General features: G+C 40.1%; 1 protein-coding gene across 2 annotated transcripts in view; it reads right to left on the bottom strand.

Moving 5' to 3' along the window:
- LOC115643178 (histone acetyltransferase p300-like) overlaps window positions 1-13,745 on the bottom strand; it is a 125,239-nt gene that overhangs the window by 58,552 nt on the left and 52,942 nt on the right. For both annotated transcript variants that reach the window (XM_030547029.1, XM_030547037.1), the window contains exons 4-6: window positions 9,565-9,826; window positions 7,505-7,618; window positions 5,292-5,528 (exon numbers count right to left, since the gene is read on the bottom strand). In XM_030547029.1, the coding sequence (XP_030402889.1) occupies window positions 5,292-5,528; window positions 7,505-7,618; window positions 9,565-9,826 (613 nt within the window). The remainder of the gene's footprint in view (window positions 1-5,291; window positions 5,529-7,504; window positions 7,619-9,564; window positions 9,827-13,745) is intronic.

The raw sequence follows: 13,745 nt of genomic DNA, 5'->3' as shown, positions 1-13,745 counted from the left end.
AGTGAATACAGCACAAATGGCTGCCACTCACTGGGAAGGGTTTCTGGCAAGTGAGAACATTTGAAATCTTGGGATACAGGCATATCCCAGAAGAGAAAAGATTTCTGAGGAAGGACCCCTTGTACAGGGGGATGGTCAATGAGGAAAGTCCCAACCCATAGAAAAATGGGAAAACCAAAACAAGAATGAAATAAACTAAGTAGTAATAAGGTAAGAAAAAATCTAAAAAATAGTCTAGCAAAATAGAAGCCACGCTTAGGCAGGTGCTACAAATTGCTGTGTGTCAGGCCAGGGCTGTTGAGGGCAGTTTGCCAGCAGAGCCCTATATATCCTCAGTAAGGGACACAAGTATGCATAGGGCACATGCGCAAGCCAAATGGGCACTGGTACTTAAAATCTCCGACTGAAGGAGCATGCACACATCAAGTGGAGCACCCACAAGGACACTACTCAAAGAATTATCATCATCATCTCCTCCTTTTGAGGTTACCATATCTGGGAAAATTTGTATGGGCTGGTTAAGAATCACTAGTGGTTCAGCTCCCTCCCTCACTGCTCTCAGTATTTTATCCTTGTCTTGATAGTACTGTAGACAGACAATCAAATCTCTCTGTCTGGAGCCTGCTGAAAGGCTGGGGAAAGGGATCTGTGAGCCCTTTCAATATGAATGTAATTCTTATTGTCCAGTTTCAGTATTTTCCTTGACATACCATCCAATGTGTCCAGAATACCTTTAAATCCATATGTTATTCCTGTGTTCTCTACCTTCCATGTCCTCTAGTTTTAATTCTATTTTCTCTTTTCAATTCTGATTCTTTTGAGATTAAAAGTGCTGTCCAATTGCTCATTTAATCATGCTTCCACATCCGATGTGGAATATTTTACCATTAATCTCACTTCATTTTTTGATATCTTTAATGAAAGCCTAGAACTCTTCCCTCATCTTCTTATCCATCTTTTGATTCCTAATAGCAGGTCCACCAGGTCACTCTTTGTGACTGGGGCTTTGCTACCCATCTCCAAAGTCTGTTTGCTGGAAGTGGAGATACTCTTTCATGGACATCTCTTTGTTCTGGGGGGACAGACCTTTGTATTGGAGGATTCCTTTCCCTTCCCAGACATCTAGAACATCCTTCCTCCTTGCCTACTGTGCCTCTCCCCCAAGATGGTTGCCACTACACTCCCCCTTTCCAAAATGGCCACTGCCACACTTCCTCCCCCAGCCACACTAGTACAATTTTTTTTTTAAATAAGTTCTGCAGGCTGATGGCACTGGATTCTTTTGCTGGATTTTCTCCCTCAGAAGCTGCTCTCTAGGACTGGGATCTGGCCAACTCTCTTCACACTTTTTCTCTTTCCAAAACTAGCTCTATGGATGCTTATTCATATTTAGGGTACAGAATCATTGATTTAGTCTGGCTTTGTTCTTTTTATCTTCTTAAATTGTTTTCTTTTCTTCTCCCCTTTATTACAGAGCTGGAGTTAGCAACCATCTTGTTTGCTATTTTAGTCACACTCCCTCCACTAATTTATACAGTGTGTTGTGTGTCAGTCCCAAGACTGAGCTCTGCTATTCAGATAAACTACAATTCCACGGACAATTCATCTGGTGATAATGGCAGATCTAAGACAGGAGAGAGTTACAAGACACAAACCTCCATAACAAAGCAAGTCATGGTCCATCTACATTGGTATACTGTTTGACAAGAGGTAGTGTTGTCAGAGGAAGGGTTCAGTTAAACGTTTCTGTAATAGTGGAATACTACAGCATGGAAAAAGGACATTTCTTTCTAATCTCAGATGGTGATCAGCCCTGAAGCCTTAAGGTTGTAATTTTTCTAACATTTAGTTGCAGATACCAGTTTTAATCACTTGTGTAATCCTATTTTGATCTGTCTCAATGTTCTTCACTAGAGAGTTCCAAATATGGGATTATATGGGGAAAATCCAGGAAGTGAGGAAGTCTGCAATAAAAGAGAATCAGCGATCCTGCTGATTTAAGGAAATTTCAAATATTCCCAGCCCTTGCATCTTTATTTTCCACTGTAAAGTTATTCCTGTGCTATGTCTTTGACCCACAGAAGTCTCTTCACACAATGAAAATTTTTTCTTGGTTTTACTCTTGTTGCCTTTAACCTCACCCTTTACCCATAACAGAACAGAAAGGCATTTGGTTAACAGGAGTGCCCACTGGGCCTTCTTATTTACTGCCTTTGCATTTGGTTAACAGGATTGGCCACTGGGCCTTCTTATTTACTGCCTTTGCATTTGGTTAACAGGATTGGCCACTGGGCCTTCTTATTTACTGCCATCATTTTTCTCCAAGTAAAAAGCAAGTTTTTAAATTTCTCAATTCCTCACCTGCCGTTGCTCATGCCAAGGCCTGAATTTGTTAGCCTTCTAAAGACCCATTCTATTTCTACTATTTCTCTGACAAAACTGAGCACAGCATCTGAGGGGAGGTCAAATCTCTGACAAATCTGCATGAATATCAGAATTTACCTCAATGAGTGGCTAAGTCAGTAAAAATTCCATGTTAACTTGCAAAGCTATTCAAAAGGCATGTTGGGCTTCTCATAAGTTATGGCTGGGAGAGGAAAGAATACTAGAAACTGACAATCCCTAATTTGAGAGGCTAATAAGTATCTAAAGAAGGATGACATTCACAAAGGAATACATAAAATTGGAGTCCCAAGTCCAATCAGGCTGCCATCATAGTGCTGGCTCTTTAAAAATGATGCTATCACTACGAACGGTGTATTCCTACAAATGTGGGTGTGCTTGAGAGGGACAAGGGTGAAAAAATCAATGACAACTGGTTTGAAGAGGATTCAATGGGCCAATTTCTCAATAAGAGCTTTGAAATAGTACCTCTTGACACCACCAATGGAGGACATTTTCAGAAGTTTACCATTTTACCCATCAAGCACAATCCAGATAAGGATTACTCCCCCATCGTCATCAGCTCCAACTGGCTAGTCTTCATAAACGCTATTCTTTACAGACTGTGGCAGAATAGCTAGACAACAGCTAAAATCATTCACAAGTTTTCAAGATACTAGTGGAGGAGGGGAAGAGAGGAGTGGTTTGAAAGTTTAAGATTTTATGGTTGGTTCTTTTACTTCAAAATATTTTGGTTTGTTGGAAGATTTTTTTTCTCTTTTAGACTTGGAGAACTGAAGAAAGCTCTCATCTAAAGGAGTTGTGGTACTCAAAACTTCCACAAGGAGCTTTCCTTTCAAAAGTCTGATGGGAATCTGAGTCAAACAGGTATTATAAAATGATGAGTTTTATTGTCTGGCTAAAAATCTCTTCCTCAACTGTTCAGGTTTCAGTTTCTTTTAGGAGAAGATGAGACTAGTCATTCAGGCTTGATTCTCCCAGCATAATAACCAAAACTGGAAAAAAGGGGACACACTCTTGCAGGCTACCTTCAAAGTTAAGTAAAGTATCCATCAGCCATCTGCAAACTACAGCAGCATTTTGCATTTATAGAAACAAGCAGGAGAAAAAAAAAAAGGTTTGTTCTGATCAAGCTATATTGTATGCCAACAGCAAGGCCAAGTATGAGAATAAGAGCAGACCAAGGCTGAGGAAAATCAACAGTAACTCAGGGCAGAACTGTGTCCTTTAGTGTTATCTACGGTCCTCATATTCGGAGATGACAATAGCACAGATTGGCTAAAATGAAGAGAATTTAAGAATAAAAGGAGCCACACTCTGAGGTAGTGCAGCCTAATTTCTCTCCACTAACCTAATAAATAAATAAATTAAATTAAATAAAAATAATAAAATACATAAAATAAAAATAATAATAATAAAGAACAACATGAATCTCAACAGGCTCTCCAGAAACTTCAAAGAGCAACTGTCCTTGGAAACAGGATTTAGCTCTAGCACACACTTCTCCTATGACTAGAGGATAGGAAAATATTCTCCAGAAAATAGTCTCTAGAGACAAGGAAAGTCACATCAATCAGAATGGGTTGGGAAGCCCCTGATATTCACCAAGTGAACCTTAAATGCACCACATAGGTTACTTCACAGAAAACAATTGATAAAATTCTGCTTATTCTGGGCTTTTCACCTGGGTAAAAACAACCAAAGAATAGCTATGCTAATCTCTAAGCATCCAATTAATTTGCATTAGATTTTTTTTTGGTTAAATGAGGTTATTCAAATGCACCATCTTTTTGCCAAGAGTAGTCACACTGGAGTGGCATGGAACAAACATTTTACTTTAGTGTATTTGCACTTACTGCAAGCATGAATGCAGATGGACCGCTACAGGGTCACATGAGAATCTCATCATCCCTGTGTGTCACATTTAAAAGGTTTTATTCTGAAGTGTTTTAAAGATACACAGCTATGTATTTTTTTAAAGTTGTAAATGAAAAAGAGCACTCAGTCTGGGGTAACGAAGGAGGAGCCCCAGGCATTGGGGATAATTGGCAGGAGGTCTAACAGGGAGAAGAGTTGGGGAACCATTACCTTTTCCCCTGGGCTTAAAGAGTTACTGTTAACTTTTGGGATGAGGAACATTCCATCTCTTCTCTTCCCAGAGGGGAGTCTCAGGAGAGAAAGCTCATCTCACTCTGGGGCCCCCTGCTCCCCCTCTCCTTTACTACTCTTCTCGGCTGGTCTCTTCCTATTACCCTTCCCATTATACTGGGACAAGCCTTTCTGGTAGCAATCACACGCTTGTTATTTTGTCTTGTTTTATAATGAAAATAAGATCATAAGTATTTTAAAATACGGAACTTAAAATTGCTGAAAAATTACTTTAAGCAATAACCCCAATTTTTTTTTCCAGTTCAATTTCGGTTCAGGAGTAGACAAAATTATGGTTCAGGTTTGGTTCTGGTTCAAGTAAAAATACTGGTTCAAACTGGTTCTTCAGCTCCAGTTTGACTCCTTGAGTAGTTCAGATACCAGGTAAGACCTCTAAGTACTCTTTGCTGGTTCTACAATAAGCAACAAAGAGACAGAGAATGATTCTAAGCATCTAAACAATGAGTTGAGGACAGCAATTCCCTATTTAGCACTTTCAAATTTTTAAGCAAACACTACAAAACAAATGACAATGCTGTAAAATGCTTCAATCTGCGTCTGATCAGGAAGTCATACCTGCATTCCAGTATTGTGCAAGGTGTGAATATACACAAAGCAGTTCGGAAACAAAAATACTTATGAAAATGCTTCAAGATTTCCTTAACATGAAGCATGCATTAGATAAAGCACAGAAGATAGCTCTATACAGCTTATATTTCAATACTTGAGTGTCAACTTACTCATGGGGTTCATAGGGCGCAGACCCTGGGGAGACTGCCCCTGCTGCTGATTCTTCACTTGAGCCTGGGATTGCGTCTGCATCTGGTTCCCTTGATAAGTCAGTCCAAGGGCTGCATAGGCCCTCTCAATGGAGCTGGGGTCAATCTGACTGGTAGTGTTTATAGAGGGCGTAGTCTGTTGCCCTACCCCTACAGAGCCAGTATTTGTAAGTCCTGCTGCAGCGCCCCCCAGTAATGCTGGAAAAGACAGATACTATATTAACAAAAATATCAGAAACGGAGACTAAAGAAAAAGGTAGAAATGCACAAAATTTCAATGGTAGGTATGACCAAAATATACCCTTTACAAGAGCAGTTACATGAGCACCCTGGTCAAGAGTCCACAATGAGAAGTCTGAGGAATTTTATCCTACCACAATGTACTACTTTCACTATAAACTGGGAACAGTAAATGTACACTATTATTAAATGTATAAGACATGTCAGTTTGCTTTAAACAGTTTAAAGCTCAAGCAGCACATAATCAGATATTAAAGGCCCGAGGAGCAGAGTCCTTCAGATTGGTCATGGAGTTGTTTATTTCTCTCTTGATATATAGTTTCAGAATAGAGCAGTGGTTCTCAAACTGCGGTTCGTGAACCCCAGGGGGTTCTCGGGGAAAAAAATCCCTAATGGCAGACAGAGCTGTCCCTAGGGACACTGGGCAGCATGGGGCCAGCAGCCTGGATCCCCTGGACTTCCAAGAGCCAAATAGATCAAAGCAAGCATATCTATCACACTGAGGAGATTTACACTTCAAGACTCTTTATATGAAATGGAAAGGGAGGTGGATATTTTTTGCTGTTTTTAAAATTATTATGAAGAACAAGTTTAAGCTTTGTTGTAACATGCATTGTTTGTCTGGACTGCTCAAGACCTGAATGCTTGTGTAGGAGGAACTCTTTGAGTTGGCTTCTTAAATAACTTCATGCTGTTTCACATCTGATACTCCTTGATGAAATATAGGAGCCTTGTCTTATAACAGGCTTATTTAAAGTGACACAAGCTATGAAAGTGAGATCTTGGAAAGTTTTCATAACAACAATATTGTAATGACAAATAATAATCAATCAAATAATGTGTAATAAGCATGTCATAAAAACAAATTTTATATTTCTAAGATCACTGCTTTTTATAATTTATACTCAGGTAAAAGAGAAAACCCCTGGAAACATTCATTTTTAGGAGGGGGTTCGCGAGACTTGACATTTTAGTGAAAGGGGTTCATGGGTTGTTAAAGTTTGGGAACCACTAGAATAGAGGTAAACAGCCTGGAGGAGCAGTTGTGAGAAAAGCACAAAGTAGCAAGGAGAATGGTTTGGGGTTTTTTTCTTGGAGGGAATACTGGGAAACAGAAGCATCGGGATATTTAGACAGGAACAAGGCAGAGTCAGGCAGCAAGAAAAATTTCGGACAAGTAACACCAGGAGAAGGATGGGGAGCATGCTGGGACATAATGCAAAAGCTGCCAGGGTAAAAAGAAAAGCCTTTATGCAGGATATTCTTCACGTCAGAAATGTGTCATCTTAGAATGGGAAGAAGAGGGGCTGGTCAGGTGAGAGGCAGGAATTACTTTCATTCAACCTTAGCTGAAAGTCAGAAGAGAACCTGTTAAACCCTACAAATCTTTTGCTCTAACTACACATATAGTGTGCTGTTATCAGGGCATTTATAAATGAAAAATTTTAAGAATTCCAAAATTGGACTTTGAATTCAAGTAGTATATAACCTGCCATAAATATAACTAATATCATTTAATACTTTCATATTGATCTGAGCAGGCAAAAGTTCTTAGAACACACCACTTCTTAATCTTTAGTGTGCAAACCCCAGTTTCATACTTTTGACAGGGATGAAAGTGGACATGCCCAACATTTCTTCTCTCAGAACTACCAGCCCTTAGGCCCAGCATCATGCTGGCCTCCTCTCTCCAGCTAAAAAGAGCTAAATTAAGTGATCAAAGGCGTCTTTCAACATTATATTGGGTACTAACTAGAGAAAGGGGGAATATCCTTCCAAAGCAACATGAAAATCCATATCCTCACGTTAAATCCTGGATGACACTGCAGCTCTGCTCTGATCCATACTCTTAGGGGCTTACAGGAACACAGATCTAATGCTAAACATGATATTTTATGGTTAATCTAGTATGCAAAAGATCACATGAGGCTTACATTGTTGGTTTCTTTTGTCCCCAGCATTTTTGAGAGGCAAACACACAGGACAGTCATGTCTTGTACAATTCTTCCAGTGCGAGATGATTTGTCGTGAAGATGCGCAATGTGCCACTAGGAAAGGGAAGAGGAACAAACATTTTTAAAAGATAATTCTACATTTTCAGTTCTCCACATGCTTCTCTCTCACGTGCGCACGTGCACACACACACACGCAACCATCAAGCCATGGCTCTATGAAGTATAATAGCACAAAATATCTTAATCAGAGATGGCAGAGATTTATTAAGACATCTGGTCTAACCTCTTATCAGGGCAGGATTTAGAGTATTTTCTTAGCAGAAGATAATAATCAAGAGGTCTTACAGTTCAGTTTTGTTGTTAAACAAAAGTTAAGGTCTTTTCCATTAGCTTTATATATATGCCATCCTCCTCTCCTTACTCATTTTTCCTTTTAAATTTGAATTTAGTGCAGGTGAGAATTTCCAGAATAGCAATCAGAAATCTAAGCAAACTTACACCCACACACACCAAGTGCTCTTAGCCAAACTTCCTCATGCTTCACCTGAAGGAAGCAGTTTTTGGGGGCAGAAGGGATTTTTCATGTTTGCTCGCTGTCCTTGTCAGCATCCCCAAATGAGCTTTGGATGTCAGAAGAGTGTGCACTTGCCCACTAGCCACTACAAACTGTTCGATCCTGTCTCTTTTCCATCAACTAATTGTACAAAAGCCAATGAATAGCCAGAAATTTGCAACAACTGTCACTGTTTCAACTTTCTCCCAGGTCAGTAAAGATTAGAGACAAGAGGCTTCAGTGTCATTAAACCAATCCCAAATCATCCATTTTCCTAGGTGTTAATTCATACTTTCAGTGACAAAAAAATTCGAGAGTGCTTAAGAGAGTAAAGGTATTGGTCTCCATGTTCTGCCCAGCTTCCAGTATGGATAACTATTGTCTGACCTAAAATTCTTCCCGCAGTTTTAGCTAGATTCAGTGTTCTTTACTTGTCTCTTATGACTGTAGGATTTCTATTTGCTGGTGAACTGCTTTAGTCAACTTAGAGACATCTGTATTTCAGTGGTGGCAGAGTGATTGCTATGTATGCAATCTGTAAAGTACTTCGCGATGTATCAGGAGGAAAGTGGGCTATGTAAACATAAGCCATCAAGGAATACACTTTTTTATATGCCCGTTTTGGCAATGAAGCTGTTGTCCTTCATGTTATAGTTAATAATGAGTCAAAATGGAACCCGTTTTGTGGATACCTTGTAGTCTTGTTTTAACTTATTTACAGTTCTACATAGTTCAGCTTAAGTTTTGCCATAAGTCTTAGGAAACGACCATTGGAGGTCTTTTACTAAAAGAAGTGGTCAGAACCTCAATTTTTATTAGTCATCCTAAATACAGTACACTTCCAGCACCAGTCTCCAAACACGCATATGAGGCACTGGATGCTTAATGATTCAATATAGCACTCTACTCTCTGAACCCCCAACACCAGCTACTGCTGCACTGGGATTTCCCTTGGCAGTTTCCAAACCAAGTACTGTCAAAGTTGACCCTCTACCATGTGAGCTCTGACAATATCATGGCCAGAGGTCAAATGGCCGCAGGCCATTGTTAATAGATATTGCAGTTACAGTAAAACCTGCCTTAGAGACCAACTCTGAAGAGAGACCACCTGTCACAAGTGGCTACTCACAGAGGCCATGGAACACAACTGCTCTCTGGTGTGCAAACCTTTGAAAAGAGAGACCTCTTACAAGCAACTACCTTTGCTAATTCTCACGCGCAATCAGTCTTTGTAGGTTTTACTGTACTTCAGAATGAGGGTAAAACTTGAGTGGCTATGCCTCCTGCATCACAAAAGGTGCTTAACCCTTTCTTTTCTTAGCATGCAGATGTCATCATGGAGGCATCCTGTTGTCAAAATCCTTTTATAATCTAAATTCCCCAGTTTCTATAAGTGAGAAAAATACTGCATTGTCTCCTTCATGGAGTCCTGTCCAATCCTATATTTATTCTTGTAAGCACACTCACATGCTCACTCTCTACTTACCCTGGCAGGATTTGCCAGCCTGGCAGTGTGTCATGTGGTTGAGGACATTCTTCATGGTACGGCAATGAGGAAGGTTGCATTGTCGCACCTCACCATTTGCCTGTTCCCGCCGCTGGCACTTGTGGGCATGTAAAAGGAGAACGAGCTGCTGTTGAATGAGTTTGCGTTTTTCTGGGTCTGCTGTAGGTGCACCTGACCCCATTCCCTGGGGAGCAGCTGGCACCATCCCAGCTTGCTGAACTTGAGGAGCCTGCTGCTGGCCCTTGAGGGAAGTGATGAAGACAAACACAAATTAAAATCAAGTCCCTTTTTAAAAAATGGTCAATTCTCTGATTAGCTAGATTATATACAAAATCACATCTGCTAAAACAGATCATGAATACAATTTTGCATTGAGAACTATACCTTTCACCTACCTTTAACCATCGATTACCAGAATTAAATATTTATTAACACAGTGGCAAGCTGGTATTGAAACTTTTTGCTAACAGTACTTTCAGCCACTTTCCCCCTCCCTCATCCCCCCTTTCCTTTTTTTCTACCTTCTCTATATAAAGAGATGAAGGCCACTTCAATTCACACACACACTTTCAGATTGACTTGCGAGGCCACACTATTTAAGGTCTCATTAAATATGACTAGATCTAAACTTCATTTTTAAAACATCACAAAGAGCTGTGGGTGCACCTGTTTAAATGCACGATAAATCTAATGGAGAGAACTCCTGTAGCACTTGTACCATTATTTAAAGAGGTACTAATAAAGTTCTCCACCTTTGAAAGCAACAGAGTCGAACTGGAGAGGAGATGGTTGGGAAGTTGCCTGGTCACAAATATTTCATGCAGGCATACAGAACACTAAGCTTTTATCTGTTCTCTACCGGAGATGCCACACAACTTCCAGGTAATGCACAGTATAATTAGCCTAGATTGTGTTGTTCCATTTAGTATTTCCTTCAAATGACCTGTGATGAGTTTTCTGTGGGGCTCGGGGCTGTTCTTTGTGCCTTTTCAATGTGAAAACCTGAGGCTTCTGATGGACTGTCCAGTTCTAATTTAATGTAATCTCTGACGAGGACTGAAGATTTTCTGGGATCTTCTGAGATTCACTATCTGTCTGACCTTGTCCCCATGCTTTAGTTGCTTTGAATAGCTTTATCAACATCCTCCTTCTGCAAAAGGAGGAGAGCGAGATTAAGGGCACCATTAAGTCTTAATGCTCACGTGCTGCCACTTACTGGCTTGTTTGTAATCTTTCCGTTTTAAGCAGGAGAATTGGGAAGGTGGTGTTTGTTTGGTTCTAGGTGCACCTGGATGCATAAGTAATCTTAAGCAGGTTTGAGTCTGAACTGAAGCTTTCTGAGGATGAGGTTGTTCATGGCCCTGACTAGCACAACTTCTTGATGTTCTGACATTTGGGTTACCTGGCTATAGTGGTCATGCCGGACCTTTCCAAGGATTCTGTGAGTACAAGAGGTTGCTTCAGAAATTATGTCTACAATGGTGCTATGGAACTACTCTCTGGATGTATGAGTAAAGGACTGGAATTACTTTGTGATGAACAACCATTCTTCAGAATAGCCTGAAATGCAGTGTTCAGGACTTTATCCTATTTCATCCATACTCAACATATACATAAGGCTTCTTACTGAGAAAACCTCTACACATGAGGTGGAGTATCATGAGTATGCCAAACAATCAGATGTATTTCGACTCTTGGACCCTGTTTGATCAATATCTGCTTTGGAGATGTGCTTGGTCAATACTGATGTCCAAAGTCATTAATGCTATCTCCTCCTCAACCTCTGAAGACTGAAAGTTTGATACTAGATAATGGTAGTCAGTACAAGGATATTCTCTTTGGTGCCTCCCGTTCTCCTCCCCATCTTCTGAAGGGATATGTTAAATAGAATGACGCTAGATTATACTGGACATTCTTTCCAAGGAAAATTATCAGATATAGTACAAAAAAAGTGTTCTTCCACTAAATTTGTACCAGCCACACTTTGACTTATCCTGTAACAACTTTTGCAACATCAATGTATTCCCAAGTCAAAAAGTTTAGCGACTATAATTTTCTCCTACTAGGACTTTTAGCAGGGCTCTTCACTTACAGAATGCAGCAACACTGTTGCTTAAGAAATAAGACCTGCCTGCCTGTTAGTGACAAACTGATTAAGATAGTCCTGTTGGTTTTTAGAGTTCTGAAAGACTGTAGGACCTCATATTATTTATATTACCGTAGTTCCAGGCAGCCCTAATCATGGACCAAGACACCATAAGGACCCTTTTCTTGTTGCTTATTTTGACAGGTAATCAATCACCACACTTTTGTTGTGGTACACTACTCAGGGGTTGCCAACCTTTGGCTCCAGAGCCACATGCAGCTCTTCAAAAATTAATATGCGGCTTCTTGTATAGGCACTGACTCCAGGGCTGGAGCTACAGGAGCCAACTTTCCAACGCGCCAGGGGGTATTCACTGCTTAACCACTGGCTCTGCCACAGGCCCTACCTCCAGTCCACCCCTTCCTGGCCCCCCATCCCGAGCCCTTAGTGCCCTTACTCTCCCTACCACCCCACCGCCACCTGCATGCCACAAACAGTTGATCTGGAGGTATGGGGAGGGAGAGAGGGGGAGGTGCTGATCAGCGGGGATGCACAGGGGTGCTGGGAGTGGGGTGGGGGAGCTAATGTGGGACTGCTGACGTATTACTGTGGCTCTTTGGCAATGTACACTGGTAAATTTTGGCTCCTTCTCAGACTCAGGTTGGCCACCCATCCATTGTATCACTAAGACATCCACTCCATTCACTCTTCCCATTTTTCAAAAGAATCAGACACTCCTTTCAGAACTTTTTTCAGTAATTTCAGTCCCTGTATAGGATTCTCCCTTCCCTGTTTTTTAAACGGCAATTTTTTTATTGCATTGGATTTAAATTGTTGTGTAGCACCCCTAGGGCCTCTGCATGAGCACTATATAAATAAAATCAGTGAAAACTGAATTCAGAGTGCTTTAATATCCCCAATTTAATTATAGACAGCTATTCGAAGTGGCTTTTGGATTACAAACATCTGCTAAAATGAAAGCCTAGCTTCTCATGCTTAAGAGGAAGGAGAAATCTCTTTTCTTAAGGATGAACCTATTATGAACATTACTTGTTTCTAGTAAGAAAAAGGTGTTTATTAGTGCTGTCAATTAATTGCAGTTAACTCATGCGATTAACTCAAAAAATTAATTGTGATTAATCACACTGAAACAACAGAATACCAATTGAAATGTATTAAATATTTTGGATGTTTTTCTAGATTTTCAAATATTGATTTCAATTACAACACAATACAAAGTGTACAGTGCTCACTTTATATTTCTGATTACAAATATTTGCACTGTAAAAAATAGTATTTTTCAATTCACCTTATATAAATACTGTAGCGCAATCTCTTTATTGTGAAAGCATAACTTACATATGTAGATTTTTATTTATTTATTTTTTTAAACATAACTACACTCAAAACCAAAACAATGTAAAGCTTCGGAGCCTACAAGTCCACTTACTCCTACTTCTTGTTCAGCCAATCACTAAGACAAACAAGTTTGTTTACATTTAAGTGAGATACTGCTGCCTGCTTCTTATTTACAATGTAACCTGAAAGTGAGAACAGGTGTTCGCATGGCACTTTTGTAGCCCGTGCTGCAAGGTATTTACATGCCAGATATGCTAAACATTCATATGCCCCTTCATGCTTCGGCCACCATTCCAGATGACACGCTTCCATGTGGATGATGCTCATTAAAAACCACAATGCATTAATTAAATTTGTGACTGAACTCCTTGGGGCGTAGAACTGTATGTCTGTCTGTTTTACTTGCATTCTGCCATATATTTCATGTTATATCAGGCCTGGATGATGACCTAGCACGTGTTCATTTTAAGAATACTTTGCGCTTTTGTCAAATCTGCTGTCAAAGAAGGTACCAATGTGAGATTTCTAAAAATAGCTATAGCACTGGATCCAAGGTTTAAGAATCTTAAGTGCTGTCTAAAATCTGAGGGGGACAAGGGGTGGAGCATGATTTCAGATGTCTTAAAAGAGCAACACTCTGGTGGGGAAACTACATAACTACAGAATCCGAACCACCAAAACAGAAAATCAACCTTCTGCTCATGGCATCTGACTC

Source organism: Gopherus evgoodei, chromosome 1 (assembly GCF_007399415.2).
Source record: "Gopherus evgoodei ecotype Sinaloan lineage chromosome 1, rGopEvg1_v1.p, whole genome shotgun sequence".
NCBI classification, from domain to species: Eukaryota; Metazoa; Chordata; order Testudines; family Testudinidae; genus Gopherus; species Gopherus evgoodei.
This window is presented reverse-complemented; position numbering and strand designations above follow the sequence as displayed.